Source organism: Rhinatrema bivittatum, chromosome 3 (assembly GCF_901001135.1).
Source record: "Rhinatrema bivittatum chromosome 3, aRhiBiv1.1, whole genome shotgun sequence".
Taxonomy (NCBI): Eukaryota; Metazoa; Chordata; class Amphibia; order Gymnophiona; family Rhinatrematidae; genus Rhinatrema; species Rhinatrema bivittatum.
In genome coordinates, this window is record NC_042617.1 from 256224070 (window position 1) to 256239095 (window position 15026).

General features: G+C 46.7%; 1 protein-coding gene across 2 annotated transcripts in view; it reads left to right on the forward strand.

Annotated features, from left to right (window-relative positions):
* The window catches only part of LOC115088740 (barrier-to-autointegration factor-like protein), a 31723-nt gene extending 21121 nt beyond the window's left edge, over positions 1 to 10602 (forward strand). For both annotated transcript variants that reach the window (XM_029596978.1, XM_029596977.1), the window contains exons 2-3: positions 6956 to 7086; positions 9912 to 10602. In XM_029596978.1, coding sequence (XP_029452838.1) covers positions 6961 to 7086; positions 9912 to 10061 — 276 coding nt within the window. In that variant the 5' untranslated portion in view covers positions 6956 to 6960 and the 3' untranslated portion in view covers positions 10062 to 10602. The remainder of the gene's footprint in view (positions 1 to 6955; positions 7087 to 9911) is intronic.
* The last annotated feature ends 4424 nt before the right edge of the window (positions 10603 to 15026 follow it).

A 15026-nucleotide genomic window follows, 5' to 3' on the forward strand; every position in this document is an offset into this window, starting at 1 on the left:
ACTGTTATCTAGAATTTGCTGGAGTGACCAAATCCCTTTATCCTGCCATCCCCCCATTTAAAAAAAAAAAACCAAAAACTAAGGTTTAGCCAGATTGGCTTTTTTTTTTTTTTTGTTCCCCTTTTTGTCAGATAATTTTATTGCTAAAAAAATCTTGACATTTTAAGTCAGTTTCTTTAAATACTGTCCAAGATTTATATACCTCTGAGATTTCAAATGCATATCCAGCTCAGTTGGATTGTGACTTTTTTTTTTTCTCGTGAAAGTAAAGCTCCCTAGTCTATCAATAGAAGAGAATATCTAGACTCTCCAATAAAAAGAGAAATTGCACAAGCTATTGAGTCACTTCTTTAGGTAAATCTCCTGGACCAGATGGAATTCCAGTGGAATTTTACAGGTCTTTTTAAATCTAGTCTAGTTTCTAGATTTAATAAGTTATATTCTCATTATTCTACTAGGGAAAACATCTTAGCAGCTACTATAATACTTCTAGAAAAGTCAGGAAGGAACCCTGTGCAGACCCCTTATTGAATGTAGATTGCTAAACTTTTAGAATATATTTTACAACTAGAATTAACACTATTTTAGAAAGGCTTTGTAAAAGGAAGGTGAATTTTTTATGGCTCTTGATTAATGACATCTTGCTTGTGAAAGTAGCTAGAAATCCAGTAGCATCTATATCTATCCATGCTGAAAATGCCTTTGATAGATTGGAATGGGAGTATATAATCAAGGTGCTTAAAACGGTTTGGATTTGGAGAATCATTCATCAAATATATAGGCGTCTTTTATATAGTAATCCATGTTCCAAAATCCTGGTTAATACTCTTTTCAATAGTTTCTGTGTGGGAAGGGGAACAAGACAAGGATGCCCTTTGTCTCCACTATTTCTTGACCTATTCCTTCTTGCTATGTGGCAAAATGAAAATATTAAAGGAATTTCTCCTAGGACAAGCAGGATGTTAGTTCTCAAACATGGGTGACATCAGATGGAGCCCGGCATGGAAAACTTCTGTCAGTTTCTAGAGCTTTGACTGGCATGCTGAGCATGTCCAGCATGCCACTATCCACGCCTCGTATTGGTGGAGCTCTGCTCTGTCTTTAGCGTTCTTTATTGTTCTTGCGTTTTTTTTTTGGGGGGGGGGGGTCCCACTTTCCCACTTTCCCACCCCCTTCCTCAGTTCCCTCCTAGTCAGTGGAGTGGTTGGTTTCGGGTATTTTTTTGGTGTCTGTGTTCGCCCTGAACTACCTGCTCATCAGCTCGAAGCATGGCCTCCTCCGGTTTCCAGTGATGACCCCCAGTGTCCACGGACCATGTCTGACTGATCTGCATGAAGTCTGCATCTTTTGCTTGGGGGCATCGCATGACATCCAGGGTTGCTGCTTTTTTGCAACCAGATGACTCTTACGGGTTGTTGGGCGCATTTAGATAAAATGGAGAAGCTTTTTGGGCCCAATAAGTCTGGGCCCTCCATGCCAGCGTCTGGAACGTCAACACCACGCAGTCAAGGGGAACCCATGGACATTGAACACTCTGTGTTCACCCCTGCTCAGGCTCCCCCTGATATAGATGCTGGAGAGGGGCACCAGAGAGAGACCTCTGGTGTCCTCCCATTCCAGAACATTGGATTTTTAACCCTCCTTGGTGCCGGGGAAAGACTAGACTGAGCATCGGCGATCAAGAAAGCACAGTCACCGGTCACCATCTGGGCATGGATCCCGTTCCAGGACTGCACCGGCATGAGGTGCTCCCCTCAGATTCTCATGTTGGGGCTGGGCACCAATCCCCCCTCATTTTGAGGGTGATCCAGTGGTGCCTGCTCAACCTTCTCCTGCCATGTCCATGGCAGTCTTCAAGGAGGAGCTGGATTGTAGGGTTCAGTTGGCAGTACTCGGAGCCCTCAGGGGTATCGAGCTGCAGGCCCCATCGGTGCCTCCACTGATGCTGGAGCCCATGCCCTCTATCCTAGCACCGTTGCTGGAACGCCTTGGTGTCCAAATCGGTCCTCATCCAGACTGACAATCAGGTAGTGATGTGGTACATCAGCAAACAGGGAGGCACAGGATCGTTTGTCCTGTGCCAGGAGGCGGTTTAGATTTGGTCCTGGGCTCGCTCTCTGAATGTTTCTTCGAGCTGTGTTCTAGCGGGGACGGGGAATGTAGCCGCTGACCGCCTCAGTTGGGCTTTTCGGCCCCACAAGTGGACTCTGGACCCAGCAGTGGCGAACATTACCTGCCTATGGGGCACCCCGGGCATGGATCAGTTTGCCTCCCCCTGCAACAACAAGGTGGAGTCCTATTGCTCTCTCTACCGGGAGGACGGCCAACCAGTCTCAGGATGCCTTTGCCCGCCACTGGGGCAAGGGGCTTCTGTGTGCATATCCTCTGCTTCCGCTGGTAATAAAGATGCTCTGGCAGGACGAGGGAACCATGATCTTCACAGTCCTAAGTTGGCCACTGCAGGTTTGGTTCCCACTCCTGCAGGATCAGGGAAGGATGCACCATCCAAACCTCAGGGCATTGTGTCTGATGGCCTGGATGTTGGAAGGCTAGTCTTGCAGCCCCTGTCTCTCTGTATCCCGGCTTCTGGTTGCCTCCAGGAAGCCTTCGACTAGAAAGTCATACAGCCTTAAGTGGAAGAGGCTTGCTGTCTGGTGTGAGCAGCACAGATTGGACCAGTTTACCAGCTCCATCCCGAAACTCTTGGACTATCTGCATCTGTCAGAAGCTGGTTTTAAAGACCAGCTCAGTCGGAAAGCATTTCTCTGCCATTGGGGCTAACCATCGCGAGGTGAATGGTACGCCCATCTTAGTGCAACCCTTGGCTGGACGATTCTTGCATGGTCTGTTTCAGTTTAAGCCCCCCTCTGCATCCTCTGCCTGTGTCATGGGACTTTAATGTGGTCCTGGCCCACCTCATGAAGGACCCTTTTGAACCTATGCGCACATGTGACCTGAAATATCTGACCTAGAAGGTCATACTCTTGGTTGCGATCATCTCTGCGTGTCAGGTCAGTGAACTTCGTGTTGGTGATGTACCCACCTTATACAAAGTTTTTCCATAATATGATGGTTCTCCGTACACACCCTAAGTTCTTGCCTAAGGTGGTATCTGGCTTCCATCTCAACGGGTCCATTGTCCTGCCTACCTCATTCGTACCTAGGTGAATGGGCCTTGCACACTTTGGATTGTAAGAGGGCCTTGGCGTTCTACCTTGACAGAACAGCAGACCATAGACAGTCCACGCAACTGTTCATCTCGTTTGATAAGAACAGAATGGGGAATTGCTGTGGCCAAGCATACCCTGTCTGCCTGGCTAGCAGACTGCATCTCATTCTGCTATGCACAAGCGGGATTGCAGTTTGAGGGTCATGTTAAGTTTCACTCCATCCGGGCCATGGCAACTTTGGTGGCTAACTTGCAAGTAGTCCCTGTGACGGAGATTTGCAGGGCTGCAATGTGTAGTTCTCCATGCATTCGCAGCTCACTATTGCTTGGACAGAGATGGTCACTAGGATAGTAGCTTCAAACAGTCTGTCCTCCGTAACCTTTCTCAGGTCTAAACCCAACTCTTCCTCCTGAGGCCCTGTTTTTCAGGTACAGGCTCTCTTGTTACCAACAGCACCTAGGTGGTTGTGCCTATTGGCACCTGTTTGGTGTCTGGTCTCCTACATCTGGAAGTAGCCTACAGATAGGTATTCACCCATGTGTGATGACTACCATCCTGCTTGTCCTAGGAGAAAGCAGAGTTGCTTACCGGTAACAGGTGTTCTCCTAGGACAGCAGGATGTTAGCCCTCAAGAAACCCACCGCCACCCCACAGAGTTGGGTTTCATGTTCAATTTGTTTTTTGTGGTTTTTTTTATTCTCTGTAATGAGACTGAAGGGGGACCCTGCATGGCCGTATGGATAGTGGTATGCTCAGTGTGCCGGTCAAAATTCTAGAAACGGACAAGTTTTCTGTGCCGGGCTCCATCTGATGTCACCCATGGGTGAGGACTAACATCCTGCTGTCCTAAGAGAACACCTGTTACAGGTAAGTAACTGTGCTTTCTGTAAGAGGTAGAGAATACAAAATTGCAGCATATGCTGACAACTTGTTTTTGGCCTGCCCTAATAACTTACCCATTACCTCTAATAAGTTTTTCAGCCTTCTCAAGTTTCAGTCAGTTGGGATAAAACAGAACTAATACCATTCAATGCGTTATGTACTCAATCCTCACTTCCTGACTTCAATTTCAAATGGTCACCGGGAGGTTTTAAATACTTAGGGATAACGTTTAAGCAAGATACAGAACTCATATTAGAAGCTTCCATGCAGACAATCACAACATTTTTAGAAGAAGCAATTCATAAATGGTCTCCATTGTATTTGTCTTAGTGGAGAAGACTTGAGGCAATTAAGATGGTTTTAACTACACATCAATTGCATTTTAAGTGTGAGTCCCATACTCCTCACTAGGTCATTCTGTGTTAAAATAGACAAACTACTAACTTTATTCTTGTGGAGGTAAAAACCTCTGTGGATAGCTTTACAGCTTTACTAAAATTAAAACTGAATTGGATGAGAGGATTTCCAGAATTTTTAAAGTATCAAGTGTTCCTCTTCTGATTATGAGACTCTGAGTGTTAAATGCAGAGGATCTACAATATACACCAAATTGGTTAATGCTAGAAAAGTCTATGATAGCTCCATTGCCACTTACCTTATTACCTGAAATGAAAACTCCCAAATCTATAAAAGATTTCCCAACTTTGAGCATACTTATTCATCACTTTGTACTTGTAGATCCTATTTTGTATTTTTTTTCCTCAGGTATGTGCTTGCCTGTCAGGTTGATGTCTCATTTAGTTAAGCCCATTCTTCTGGCCTTTCATGTTTGAGTCTTTTATTAAATATCACTGGAAGCCCATTTGGTTCAACAAATTATTGAAGATAATTCTGTGGTTAATTGTAAAACATGGTATATATGTGGCATATGGATTCTGGGTCACTTACCGACAAATATGGTAATATATATATATTTTTTTGCTTTGACTATCTTCGATTGATGGAGACTTGCTTAAAAGCTTTATCTAACTCTAAACAGATTTCCACTTTTCATAAGTTGCTATAATCTTCCCTTTCTTCCCCTTGTGTTGGAACTGTGAGGGTGTGGTGAAAGTGATTTTTATTTTTTTTCTCCAACTTTTTACTGGTAGCCCAAATTTTGGAATGATTAGAATCTCTTCCTCCAACTCAGTAACACAAATTCTTTATTTTGTGCCCGCAGAGTAATCTGGACACCTCCCAAACAGGCCAATTACTTAAAAATTGCAGGAATGCCAGCACACTGTGAGCGCCAGCTCTCCCGATGTGCACCCAGGCATCTCTCCCGGACGCGCAATTCTGTATTCAAATTAGGTGTCGCGCTAGGGACAATAGCGCATCCCTAGTGCCTTATTAATGGTAGAGCTGGCTGTCAGCGGGTCAGACAACCAATGCTCTATTTTACTGGCATCTGTTTTCGAACCCACTGACAGCCACGGGTTAGGAAAATGGACGCCAGTAAAATTGAGCATCCGTTTGGTTTTTTTTCTAACCTGCTCACTGGCGGGTTAGAATTAAAACTTTTTTTTTTTTTTTTTTTAGTTTCCTCAGGCTCAATATAGTTATAATATTAAGTCGAAGAGTGTACAGAAAAGCAGGTTTTTTTTTTCTGCTTTTCTATACACTTTCCCTGTTTCAAACTTAACACCTGCCCTTGGGCGTTACTTTCAGTATCCTGGGTGACTGACTAATAGACTCATCAACATGTATTTGCATGTGATGAGCGCTATTAATCTTCTGGGGGATGGCTGCGATTATTACCTCTTACAGTATAAGGGGTAATAGTGAGTCTAAAATGTGCGGCCAAATGGGTGCTAAACTGTATCAGCCTGAAAGTGAACATAGGTAATTGGAACTGTTGTTTTCCCGTGTTCTTTAGTGTTAATCACTGTATTTCTGGACCCAGGTATGGGAGAGGATTTGTGACATTCTACATATTAGCGATACTATATCCTATAAGATTATTTTGCGTCCCTTGCCCTGGATTCTTTATCCTCTGCTGCAAAAAAAAATTACTGGATTTTTTTTTTTTTTGTCCATAGCTATTAAGGTAATTTTTACTAACTGGAAGAATAACTGCTAGATCTGAATTTATGGTGGAATGTGGTTTGTTTGTATTCAAAGTTTGAGTTAACAATGGCAGAATGTAATGGATGTTTATTTCATGCTCAAAAAAAGTGGAGCCGAAGTCATTTCTGTAATCTGACTTCATCTGAGTGCTTAGTGTTATTGTTTGGCATAATCTGTTCGTTCCTTATACCAATTTTTGTTGTACTGTTTTTGTTTCTATCATTTGTTCAGTTGTAAATTCAATAAAGCTTCTTGAACAAAAACATTCCAAAAGCTTAATAGAAAATGGAAAAGGCTGGCATGGTGGCTCAGTGGCAGAGCACACACTGCCATGCAGAACATCCTCAATTTGATCCCTATATCGGGTCTTCCACTCCCTCTATTAGCTGGGGATTCTGTGGAGGCAATGCAAGGGAGGGAGGGAGGAAAATGGGGTCATGGCACAAGAGTGTTTCCTAATGGCTGGATTTAGGGCCCATGATTGCAGGGTGCTCTCTGCAATGACTGGCTTAGCTTCCATGGGATGATAGCATGGGGAGGGGAAATCCCCTGGATGGTTGTGGATGAAGGCTCATGATGCTGGGATCCTAGAATTGCTTGTGATTTGAGCTGAAAGCTTAAAGGAGGAGGAAACTACTAGGTGGGGGGAAAATTTACAAGGGTTTTCAAATTTTATTTTTCAACATAGAGGCTGGGTAGTAATGGGGAAAGCAAGGCACAAAGTAACTGCTGGTATGTACACCAAATTGCATTACTGTTGCTTTAAACTTAACCCTTTTGTTGTACCATTTCAGGCAAAATGTCGAACACCTCTCAGAAACACCGTGACTTCGTGTCTGAGCCTATGGGTGAAAAGCCTGTTACAACGCTGGCAGGTATTGGAGAAGTGCTTGGAGCAAAACTAGAAGAACAAGGCTTTGACAAGGTAACTGGTGTTACTGGGCACTTTTTTTTTTTTCTCCCCCCCCCCCCCCCCCAATCATGATTTTGATTGTCATGCTGAAGAACTACCACTGCTTCTTCTGAATTTTCCACTAGGATAACTCCTTCCCCCCCCCCCCCCCCCCCCAAAGCAGAATTTTTTTTCTCGGGCAATGTGTTCCTGTTGTCTTTCTATTTGTATAGAATGAATGTGTAACTATATGTAACTTGCTCAGAATATAAATCTTTTAAAATTAAATAGTATAATAACATCTAACATTTTAAAAAGTTTTCTAATATGCAGGCAGTAGTGGGGTGGGGGTGAGCAGCAATAAGCTATGGCTTCTTTGGGGACTCATAGGCACTGACATTCTGATCTTCTAAGAGCTTAGACATAGAAACTGTAGATTAGCCTACAATTGCTGGTGCATTGCCATAGAACCCAGTTGACCTCTGGCTTATCCTATATTTCAAAACTGGAGCTTTGGGGTAGATTTTCAAAACCATGGATGTGCCGGGTTTCTAATATGTGCGCGCATGTTATAAAATCCGATGTCCATGCGCACAATGCCGGATTTTAAGATCTGTGTGGGCGGACTGCGGCTTGCCCGGGTTGTGGGGGGGGGGAGGGATTTTCAAATTGCACACTGCGACGCGATCAGCCTTTTCTCCAGTTCCTACCCCTACCTAGCCTTCTTTCCCTTTCCCCTCTCCACCCTGACCCCTAACTCCTACCTAGCTACACCTCTGGAGCAGAAGTATTTTTCGCGTGCAGGCTGGCTGCCGGCGTGCACTTTCCTGGGATAGCAGCTAATGGCCGCTGTCCAGGCCGGCCCTGGCCCGCCTCTTTCTCAGGGCCCAGCACTTCAGGGGTTACGCACATGGCCGGGCCCATTCTAAAATGGGCGTGCAAGACCCGACCACACGCATAGCCCCTGTTTGGTTTGTAGTGATTGTCTGGATTGATACAGCATAGTCTGTGACTGTTTAAGTGCTGGCAGTGCAGTTTTGATATGGGAGATTTACTACATTGAAATTATAATTCAGTTTACTCATGGCTTTCTGAGGGTCAAGCCCAAACCCAACACACACCATAATTTGCTTAATGTGATATGGGTTCCAAGTGTTCCTTTTGTTTGTGTGGGGGGGGGGGGGGGGTTCAGGATTTTCTGGATGGCATTAAGTGTATATATATATAACATACATGCTGTTATTTTTACCTCTGAAAACTGTGAATGTCCTTTTCCATTTAAAATCTGTTAAACTTATTTTTAATTGTGTGATAAGAGAGAGAAAGGGGGTGGGAGGGTACAAGGCTGCAAGGTTCACTTAGGGCACCTAATATCCCACCAGACCTCGCTGCATTGTCTCCGTGTAGGAACACAGGATTCCATCTGGAGCTGTGCTACTTTGGGTCAGATTCTCCCCAGTCTCTGCCACTGCTTAATTTTTTGTTTCTAAAGCCCTGGAGGAGCAGCAAGAATCACTTCTGTTCCCTTCTGTTGGTGTAGGAAGGCAGAACAGAGCCTGGGGAGCCATAAAAGCAGCAGACTCAAGTGGGAATGCCCTGGAGTAGTGGTGGTGGTGATAGGGCGTGGAGGCAAGCTACAGTCAAAGAAAGGGAAGTGGGTGAGCTAGGAGAAAGTGCCTGCATAATGTTGGGAGTGGATGGGCTGAGTTCTGAGAGGCACAAACTAGCTGTGGCACCATTGAGCCTCATGGAGAGTGGGAGTTCAGTGAAGGGTGGGGAGGGGGAGGGGCTGGGAGCAAGCAGACATTTTGCAGGACAGTGCTGGAGTGGGGCTATTCACTGTTTGAACACACAAATTGCAGCACAACAGTGGAATATGCATGACTGAGAAGAACGAGTGTGAGTATGTGTCAGAGATCCACACATTCGCCTGAATTTTAAAACACCGGCACACGTAAAATCCAACAGATATGCCCGTGGCCGGGCCAAGCGCATTTTAAAAACGGCCCGGCCACACGTGTATCTGCTGGTATGCACAGAAGTGCCGGCAGATCAGGGGTGGGGGCCGGCCGGGACAGTGGCCATTAGTCCTTGTCCCAGGGAAGCACGTGCTGGCAGCCGACCAACATGCATAACTTACTTCTGCTCCAAAGGAGCAGGTAAGTTTTATAAAACAAAAAAATTAGGGTAGGAGTTAGGGGTCTAGGAGGAGAGGGGAAAATGTAGGAAAGTTCCCTCCCAGCTGCTCCAATTAAGGAGGGAACTGGAGAAGGCCTACTTGTGTTGGTTTTTTTAAATTGCTGTGCCCCGCCCCCGCGAGAGTCCTGACTCGCCTACACATGCACCGATATTAAAATCGGCACACGTGCGCACGGGAACCATATTTTTATAACGCGCATGTCCATGTGCACACGCCAGGAACCACATGGATGCCATGCACTTTTTTTTTTTTTAAATTTCCCCTCTCATCCCTAGACTATTTTGGTATCTTAACTGCTTCTCTGCTTTTCCTCCCTCATGCAAGGGAAATTTTGTCTCCTTTTTCCTCAGCAGCTACATCCTGCTGTTTGGGCAGCTAGCTGGGGTTTTCCTACTATTCTCAGAGGCCACTCCTACTGAGTCCATCCATTGCTGTGACAATTAAGAGGCATGGACTGAGGTTTCTGCCAGAGCCCACTTACAAATATGTTGTGTTCTTAGCCAGCAAGGGTTGCTGTTGCACAGTGGGCCCAGCAAGTTTAACATTTCAACTGCCTAGTTTTCTCAGATTATGCTATACATTGTGTCCTTGGGTTGACCTGAAAGATGCATCACAGTATTTTTGAAATGTTAACACATCCCTCTTTTTATCTCAACAGGCATATGTACTGCTAGGTCAGTTCCTCATCTTAAAGAAGGATGATGATGATCTCTTCAAAGAGTGGTTGAAGGATTCTTGTGGGGCCAATTCCCGGCAAGCAGAACTGTGCTCTTCTTGTCTGAAGGAGTGGTGCTCATCCTTCTTGTAAAGAATTGTCATGTGTAAAGCTTCTTGCTAGGTTTAATTCCTTCTGTGAAAAAAAAAATAATGCAAAATCTATTGGAATAAACATGATTTGGTGCATTCAGTGATAGCTGAAAATCTATTGGAATAAACTTGATTTGGTGTATTCAGTAACAGTTGAAACCTTTTTATATTTTTATTTAATTTAATAAACTTTGTATCAAAACTTGGGGGTTTTTTTGTAATTATAATATGTAACTTGGCTTTCCAACTGCAAGCAGCAAAATTGACTTATGGCTTATATTTAAAACTGGGGTTTTTATATTTTTTCTGAGATTGTTTTTAAAAATCTTCTATTGTATTTTTACCTAACACTAATTAAATGTTGTGGCTAGCTCTTGTTAACTCAAACTCCATTTGGACATCACAGGATATCTTTGATTGAGATACATTGCTGCAGATTTTTAAGATTATCATACACTGTCATAACATACCCTAGATATGAAATGTCATGTTTTTATAAATGGAGCCTGTAGTGCTCTCCGACTCAAACAAAAAAAAAAAAAGTGCTTAGATGGATGGTTTGAACAGCCCCTATCTAGAACAATGCTTTCTGCAAAAACTCGCCAAGGGTTCTGAATGTGAAGACAGAGCATGGACCTGGCATCTTCTTTATTAAAACTTTTTTTTTTAAACCTTTGTATCTATCATGGATTTCAATATTTTGCCATGTCCTAGGTCTGCAATATCATTTGAACTTAAGATATGCCATACTGGGTCAGACCAAGGGTCTATCAAGCCCTGTATCCTGTTTCCAACAGTGGCCAATCCAAGTTGCAAGTGCCCAAACATTAGATCACAAACTACTATTTCCTGTCGAGTAGCCAGATGGACTCAGAACAAGTGGGTATAGTGTGCGCGTGCTAACAGTTGGAGACGGATCTGACGTCAGCACGGGTACATATACCCCCCATAGGAAGTGAAGCTCTTCAGTAATTTCCGTCTCCAAAGCAGTTTGGAGAGCCTGCACGCTCGCTGAGCGTGTTTCCAATCTACTTTCTATTTTCTACTTTCTACTTACTAAATTTCTACAGGAACATCGAGCCCCGCACTCCTGCGGTGATACCATTCGGTCCCTCCCCCAGTTGAGTTTCCCGGGGTGATTTCCGCAATCCCTCGGAGGTTTTGGCCTCGGTCCGGTGGCCGAATCACGACAGGGACCCAGCCCCCAAGCGAGGCTTGGGCGGGCTAAGAGGCGCCTCTGTCTCGGCGTGGACTTGGGAGGCAGCGGGTGCATTCCTCAAGCACGGCGGTGAAGGTATTTCCCCTCTCCCCCCCCGCAGCTGGAGACCACCCGGGTTTCAGCCGGGAAGCGCCGAGGATCAGGTAAGGCACATAACTTTTACTTTTGGTCTCTGAAGTTCAAGGATCGGCGGCGTTGCCTGTATGTGGCACGCCGCGGAGGTCGCTATTTTGTCTGCAGAAGAGGGGAGCCGGCTCGGGTTCAGGGCCCGGCCGCGCCTCCCAATGAGAATCAGCCGATCCATCCGGGGGACGAAGCTATAGGGGGCAGGTTAACCTCTTCTACCCCAGATGGGTCGAGATTACGTCGGACCAGTGGGTCCTCGCCATCATCCGAGAGGGGTATTATCTGGACTTTCATCATCTCCCTCCGGACAGGTTTGTGGAATCTTCATGTCCCATGCACAAGAAGGCAGCCTTGGAAGCTACCCTGGCGAGGCTCCTGTCCTTGAAAGCCATCATCCCAGTACCTGCATGGGAAATGAATTCTGGACACTATTCCATCTATTTCATGGTACCCAAGAAAGAGGGCACTTTCCGGCCCGTATTGGACCTCAAGTCAGTCAATCGATATTTAAGGGTCCCGAGGTTTCGCATGGAAACTCTGTGCTCAGTCAAGACCGCAGTACAGCCAGGAGAATTCCTCACGGCCTTAGACTTGTCAGGAGCCTATCTGCATATCCCGATCCATCCGGATCATCAGCGCTACCTATGCTTCAAGTTTCTGGGACGCTATTTCCAATTCCGGGCTCTGCCCTTCGGGTTAGCCACGTCGCCATGGACCTTCACCAAGGTGGTCGTAGTGGTAGCAAGTGGCACTCAGACGGGAAGAAATCCTCGTCCATCCCTACCTGGACGATTGACTGATCAGGGCGAAATCACGGGAGGAGAGCCATCGGGCAACCAACAGAGTGATCGCCCTTCTGGAAAGCCTGGGATGGGTAGTCAACCTCAAAAAGAGTTGCCTACAGCCTTCCCAATCACTGGAATACCTGGGAGTACAGTTCGACACCCGGGCAGACACAGTCAGTCTCACTACCAAGAGAAGGTTAAAACTTCAGACTATGGGAGCCAGCCGGCCCATAGCTTGGGATTATCTGCAGGTTCTCGGCCTTATGGCCTCCACCCTGGAAGTGGTGCCCTGGGCAAGGGCCCATATGAGGCCTCTACAACACTCCCTGCTCTCTCGCTGGAGCCCCCGCTTCCGGAATTATTCCACGCACCTTCCTCTGCCGGCCAGAGTGAGGACCCAGTTACGATGGTGGTTGCAGTCCAACCACACGAGCAGGGGGTCGAAGATGTCCTCCCCCACGTGGACTCTGCTCACCACAGATGCCAGCCTGAGCGGCTGGGGAGCACACACGAAGAACTCACCGCACAAGGGCGATGGAACAGAGAAGAGTCGGGGTGGAACATCAACCGTCTAGAGGCACGAGCAGTCCGGTTAGCCTGCCTGCAATTTGCTCACAGACTGCGGAATCGGGCAGTCAGAGTGATGTCCGACAACGCCACCACGGTGGCATACATCAACCGTCAGGGCGGAACCAGAAGCAGACAGGTGTCCCTAGAGATAGCCCCGCTGATGGCCTGGGCAGAGGCGAATCTTCAGGACATCTCCGCCGTCCACATTGCTGGGAAGGACAACACCACGGCAGATTTCCGCAGCAGAGAAAGCCTAAATCCAGGGGAATGGCAGCTGTCGCCCACAGTCTTCCAGATGATTGTGGATCACTGGGGGATTCCGGACATGGACTTACTAGCGGACAGGTCCAATGCTCAAGTACCCAGATACTTCAGCCGCAGGCGAGACCCGTTCTCCCACGGGATCGACGCCCTGGTTCAGCCATGGCCTCCAGGGACTCTGCTATACGCTTTGCCTCCATGGCCTCTGCTGGGCACCATCATCCACAAGATTCAGAAGCACCGGGGCCTAGTTCTTCTAGTGGCACCAGATTGGCCAAGAAGACCCTGGTACGCGGACATGAGAAGACTACTGGCAGGGGAGCCCCTTCCCCTACCTCCTCTCAGGGACCTGCTACGTCAAGGTCCCATCCTTCACGAGGATCCAGCTCATTTCTCTCTTACGGTCTGGCCATTGAGAGGGCTAGACTGAAGAAAAGAGGTTACTCGGAGCCAGTGATAGATACACTCCTCCAAGCTCGCAAGTTTTCCACATCCCTCACCTATGTCAGGATCTGGAGAGTATTTGAAGGCTGGTGCGATACTCACGGCACCAATCCGCATGCGACCACAATCCCTATTGTTTTGGATTTCCTGCAGGATGGACTTCAGAAGGGTCTCTCCCTCAGCTCCATCAAGGTTCAGGTGGCTGCGCTGTCTATCTACGGTCCCAGGAGGGATGGCAAGACCATTGCCACGCACCCAGATATTTCTCGCTTCCTGAAAGGAGTCAAGCACATTCGTCCGCCACTAAAGTGGCCTGTGCCCCTGTGGAACATCAACCTAGTTTTGGATTTCCTCGCGGGATCCACCTTCAGACCCCTTCGAGGCCTGTCTCTCCGTTCTCTCACTTTGAAGATGGTGTTCTTGCTGGCTGTATGTTTAGCACGCCGCATCTCAGAGCTACAAGCACTGTCTTGCCGTGATCCTTTTCTCAGAATCACTCTGGAGGTTATCCATCTTCGCACGGTTACCTTAGGCAAGAAGGATGGAGTCTCACAATTTCACCTCAACCGACCATATCTTTGCCAACCACGACAGGTCTGAGGAAATCAGAAGAAGGGCGTTTGCTATGCATTCTCGACATCGGCAGATTGCTGCCCAGATATCTGGACATGACAGAAACAGTATGAAAGACTGACCATCTGTTCATCCTTCACAGCGGGAAGAAACAAGGTGAAGCGGCCTCTCGGCCCACCATCGCCCACTGGATTAAAGAAGTTATCAGAGCGGCCTACATAGAGGCCGGGAAGTCACCGCCTCTTCAAGTCAAGGCTCATTCTACCAGAGCCCAAGCAGCATTTTGGGCAGAATCTAGGATGCTGTCGCCTGCAGAAATATGTAAAGTGGCGACGTGGTCCTCCCTCCATACCTTCTCCAGGTTCTACCGTCTGGATGTCCAGGCCAGGGAGGATACAGCATTTGCGAGGGCAGTCTTACACGGTCCTCAGGCAGCCTCCCACCCAGTCCGGGAGTAAAGCTTTTGTACATCCCACTTGTTCTGAGTCCATCTGGCTACACGACAGGAAATTGTGAGATTACTTACCTGATGATCTCGTTTTCCTTAGTGTAGACAGATGGACTCAGCATCCCGCCCAGCTGCCTGTATACATTGGTTTCACCAATTCAAGGTAAGCCTTATCACTTCTTACATGAGTGCGTCCACTCTACCAGGTGTCGACGCCTTCCGGTTGGGAATGCTGGCGGTCTCTAGCTACTATCAATCGGTCAGGGGAATCCTGTTTTCACTATTTCATTGATCGTCAGTACACATATATCCATAACAGCTTTTGCAAGTAAGATTACTGAAGAGCTTCACTTCCTGTGGGGGTATATGTACCCGTGCTGATGTCAGATCAGTCTCCAACTGCTAGCACGAGCACACTATACCCACTTGTTCTGAGTCCATCTGTCTACACTAAGGAAAATGAGATTATCAGGTAAGTAATCTCACCATTGCTTGTTAATTATCATTATAGCAGTCTATGGCTTTTTCCTCTAGGAACTT